At 36.8% G+C, this 3,633-nt stretch overlaps 1 protein-coding gene across 1 annotated transcript; it reads left to right on the forward strand.

Annotated features, from left to right (window-relative positions):
• The first annotated feature begins 285 nt into the window (after window positions 1–285).
• ndufa4l2a (NDUFA4 mitochondrial complex associated like 2a) lies at window positions 286–1,322 on the forward strand. Its single transcript, XM_057336593.1, has 4 exons — window positions 286–382; window positions 493–578; window positions 767–827; window positions 1,190–1,322. The coding sequence occupies exons 1-4, from the start codon at window positions 341–343 to the stop codon at window positions 1,244–1,246; spliced, it is 246 nt and encodes an 81-aa protein (XP_057192576.1). The 5' UTR covers window positions 286–340; the 3' UTR covers window positions 1,247–1,322.
• The last annotated feature ends 2,311 nt before the right edge of the window (window positions 1,323–3,633 follow it).

The following is a 3,633-nucleotide window of genomic DNA, read 5'->3' on the forward strand; positions in this document are numbered from 1 at the left end:
ACACTGAGACTCAGAAACTGGTTTATACTTATATTTCTCTTTACTCAATATTTTTTCCCTTTTTAAATGCTTCTCAACTCATCAGTTGTTGTAAATTATTTCTCAGAAGCATTCTGTCTCTCTCTCTCTCTCTCTCTGTCTCTCTCTCTCTCTCTCTCTCGTCTCTCTCTCCCTCTCTCTGCCCTCCCTCTCTCTTCCTGTCTCTCTCTCTCTCTCTCTCTCTCTCTCTCTCTCTCTCTCTCTCTCTCTCTCTCTCTCTCTCTCTCTCTCTCTCTCTCTCTCTCTCTCTCTCTCTCTCTCTCTCTCTCTCTCTCAGTTCTGCTTTTCTTCTTCAGTAAAGATGCTTCGGACGGTCCGTGATCAGGTCAGAAAACATCCTGGAGTAAGTATTTTATTTTAATAAACTATTATCATCACTCACCGTAGGAGGAAGTGTATGTGAATCATGTGGAGTATACAGTCTGTATTGATGGATTGTCATGCGTTTGTCAGCTGGTTCCACAGTTCTTCTTCATCTGTTTGGGAATGAGTGGAGCGTTCCTTTATTTGTTTCGTCTGGCAAGAGGACCTCATGTCACGTAAGGTTCATTGTACTGTTCTAAGGTTTAAACTCACTTACTCTTTGATTCTTTTTCACATTTAGAATAAACTCATTAATACTATCAAATAACACCAATGTAACTTTGGGATTTTTCGATCATTTTCAGTCTTTAGTAGAATTTACTGTCAAATAAAATGAAATAAAACTGTCAAATGTTTTCATCAGCTGGAGGAAGAGCAGTAACCCGGAGCCGTGGAATGATCTCAGCCCGACTTATCAATACAAGGTACTGCTGTTATTTCTAACAAAGACAGAGAGCGTATGCGTTTTATCTCATCACAGTTAAATATAATCACATTGAGAAATGGACTTGAATTGAACTGAATGTGGAGTTTATTTCTGTATGTTAAACCCGATGATGTCCAGACATATCCATGTTACATATAAGCTTCTGGCTTCATGACATGACATAGATTGACAGGAGAATCATCCAATCACACGCTGCCTTCTGTCATGTGACCCCGCCTCTCATGCAGCAGGTTCTTCATCTTCATCTGCTGCTCTTACTACACAAAAATGATCAGGATTTTTAATGAAACCATTAGAATAAATAGCTAAAATACTGAGATGACATGTTTTCTTTTTCAGTTTGTGGCCATAAACACGGACTACAAAAACCTGAAGAAGGACGGACCAGACTTCTGACATCTGAACGTGTCATGACAGTAAAAGAACTACAATGTTATGATGACTAGATTCCAAAAACAAAAGAATAAAATACAAGCAAAATAAAATTGTGTGACTCTTTATTCAACTTTGGTGAATGGCAACAAATGACATGTCGCACTAAAACATGAGCTGACAGCAGTTTTCATTAGAATGAAGTGTCAGGAGGAGAGAATAATCAGAGATGTTGAGTGATATTGCTTTAAGCGAGCCATGAAGCCTCAGGGATCATATGAGATGTCATGACCTCCTCACAGTGGCGTGAGAAAGACGTAAACACAGCAGCAAAGACTCATGGGAGAGAGACTGAGACTTCCCTTGGGAAGATCTACTGTACTCTTCAGCATCTCTCATGTGTTTCTACGCACGCACACACAGTTTCTCTCAGTATCTGATCTGCATTATGGTGTGTCGTCTTGTTTTCCTCATTATCTGTCATTATCTTGTAACTTCCTCTCAGTCTGTCTGTATATTTTTGCGGATTCTCTAAACAAACACAGGAAAAGGAAAAGACACAAGTCTGAGGGTGATTCTCACAGGACAACAACTTAACCTGACGCAGTGTTTTAAAGGGCTACTTCAGGCAAGAATCTAAATGTCTCCATGTTTTCTCCCCTCAAGGCATCCTGACTGAATGTGGTTTCTTCTGGAAGAATAATGCATGGAGTTATAATACCGCGTATCTTTTTCTTCCAAGCGGTAGAATGGGAGTGAACGCAAAAGTGCGTCCATCAATCAAAGAACTGCTGGACACGGCTCTGTGGTCTTAACAAAGATCTTCTGATGCCAATCCATGCGTTTGTTTATGAGAAATATCCATATTGACAACGATATTAACATTAATGTCTAGCTTTCATTACCACCGAGCCCCCGTTTCAAACTTGATTAAAAATGTGTTTCCTATTACTCCGTGAATGAATCCACATCTACACTTTAAGAGATTTTTGTGAGCTTTAATGTGTGATGACGTCTAACGTCCCCGCCAAAGGAAGTAGTCGCTTTCAGCAACTTGTTAGCCGCCGTTTTAAAGAGACATTACAGCTTTAAAAAATTACAAGCGAGTTATAATTTGTGTGTTTTATGTAAAATGAAATAAAAAAATACGGTTTTGTTGACCACAGACCTTATTTAGGAAATTTACCAAAATCCTATTAAAAAAACATAGACTTTGGAGCGATGGAACCGGAAGTCCTAAAATGCTAACTCGCTTCTGGGGTTTGCATACAAAAATCATCTCTGCGGTACTCTATAGGAACAAAACGAAAAACGCCTCGTTCGTCACCGGAACTTACGACACACGTCATTTGCCTATTAGTACTGTTTTCAATTTGTGTTCAACTTTACTTTAATCAGAATTAAAACACTTTGACTTTTGAGATTCAAAATGAGCAAGAAGAGACTGGTCTCATTACTGGCATCACACTGCAAAAAAAATAAAAATATTTAAAACGTCTTAAATTACTATAAGAAAAGTGACCTAGGATATTTAGTGTTGTTTTATGAAAGAAAATATAAGAACTAAGTAAGTTTATGTTTAAAACAAAAGTGTAAATTAAATCTACAGTAAGTTACTGGCAAACCTGCAGCAAAACTACAGCAAAGTTTTACAGTACTGTACATTGAAATCAAATCAAATATTGACATAAGAATTATTGGAAAAACTAAAGGAAAAACTGAAATGTTGCCTCAAAAATAAAGTGAAATAAGTTTAAAGCACTACAATTATAATAATAAACAAAAACTGCAAATAAATTATATAGCAACATAAAAAATAAACCAATAAATTAAACTAAAATTAACACAAAAAATAATTTAAAAAAATAAATAATTTAAATTTATTTTAAAAAGTAGGCTAATAAAACTAAAATCAAAACTATAACTCTGGTCTTGTAACACACACCCTGCAGCTGAATACAGAGAAATACTGTCATCCATCACTTTACGTGTCACACACATGTTTTGTGTCAACATGTCTCGTGTGCATTTAACACACACATTATCATACAGTTTTTATTTGACTCATTCATTATTTAACTATAAAAGATTTGTAGGAATTGTTTCCAGTTGGGCTGTAATGAGACAGAGATGACCCAGATAGCACAATCCATCTGGCTTACGTCTATTTGACGTCTGCATTTACATCTGCAAAACATCTGCAATACATAGTTTGCTCATCTGCAATACGTCTCGGAGATGTCTGAACGTCTGTAATACGTCTGCTAAAGATCTGGAGATCTTCTGCGTAAAAACATCTGCTAAACATCTTAGAAAGAGCAGCTTTACATCCATTCTAAATCATAAACATCTTACAGACATCTTCTAGATGTCTATATGACGTCTGACAGCAGACGTCTCCGAGACGTATT

The sequence above is a fragment of the Triplophysa rosa genome, linkage group LG6, assembly GCF_024868665.1.
Source record: "Triplophysa rosa linkage group LG6, Trosa_1v2, whole genome shotgun sequence".
In the NCBI taxonomy this organism is placed as follows: Eukaryota; Metazoa; Chordata; class Actinopteri; order Cypriniformes; family Nemacheilidae; genus Triplophysa; species Triplophysa rosa.

What these genes read in the sequence shown, in the direction of transcription:
- ndufa4l2a (XM_057336593.1), top strand. Translation starts at nt 341, where the DNA reads ATGCTTCGGACGGTCCGTGATCAGGTCAGAAAACATCCTGGA. An exon ending in GCAAGAGGACCTCATGTCAC is followed by an intron (nt 579 to 766) that starts GTAAGGTTCATT and finishes TGTTTTCATCAG; the next exon opens with CTGGAGGAAGAGCAGTAACC. An exon ending in GCCCGACTTATCAATACAAG is followed by an intron (nt 828 to 1,189) that starts GTACTGCTGTTA and finishes TTTCTTTTTCAG; the next exon opens with TTTGTGGCCATAAACACGGA.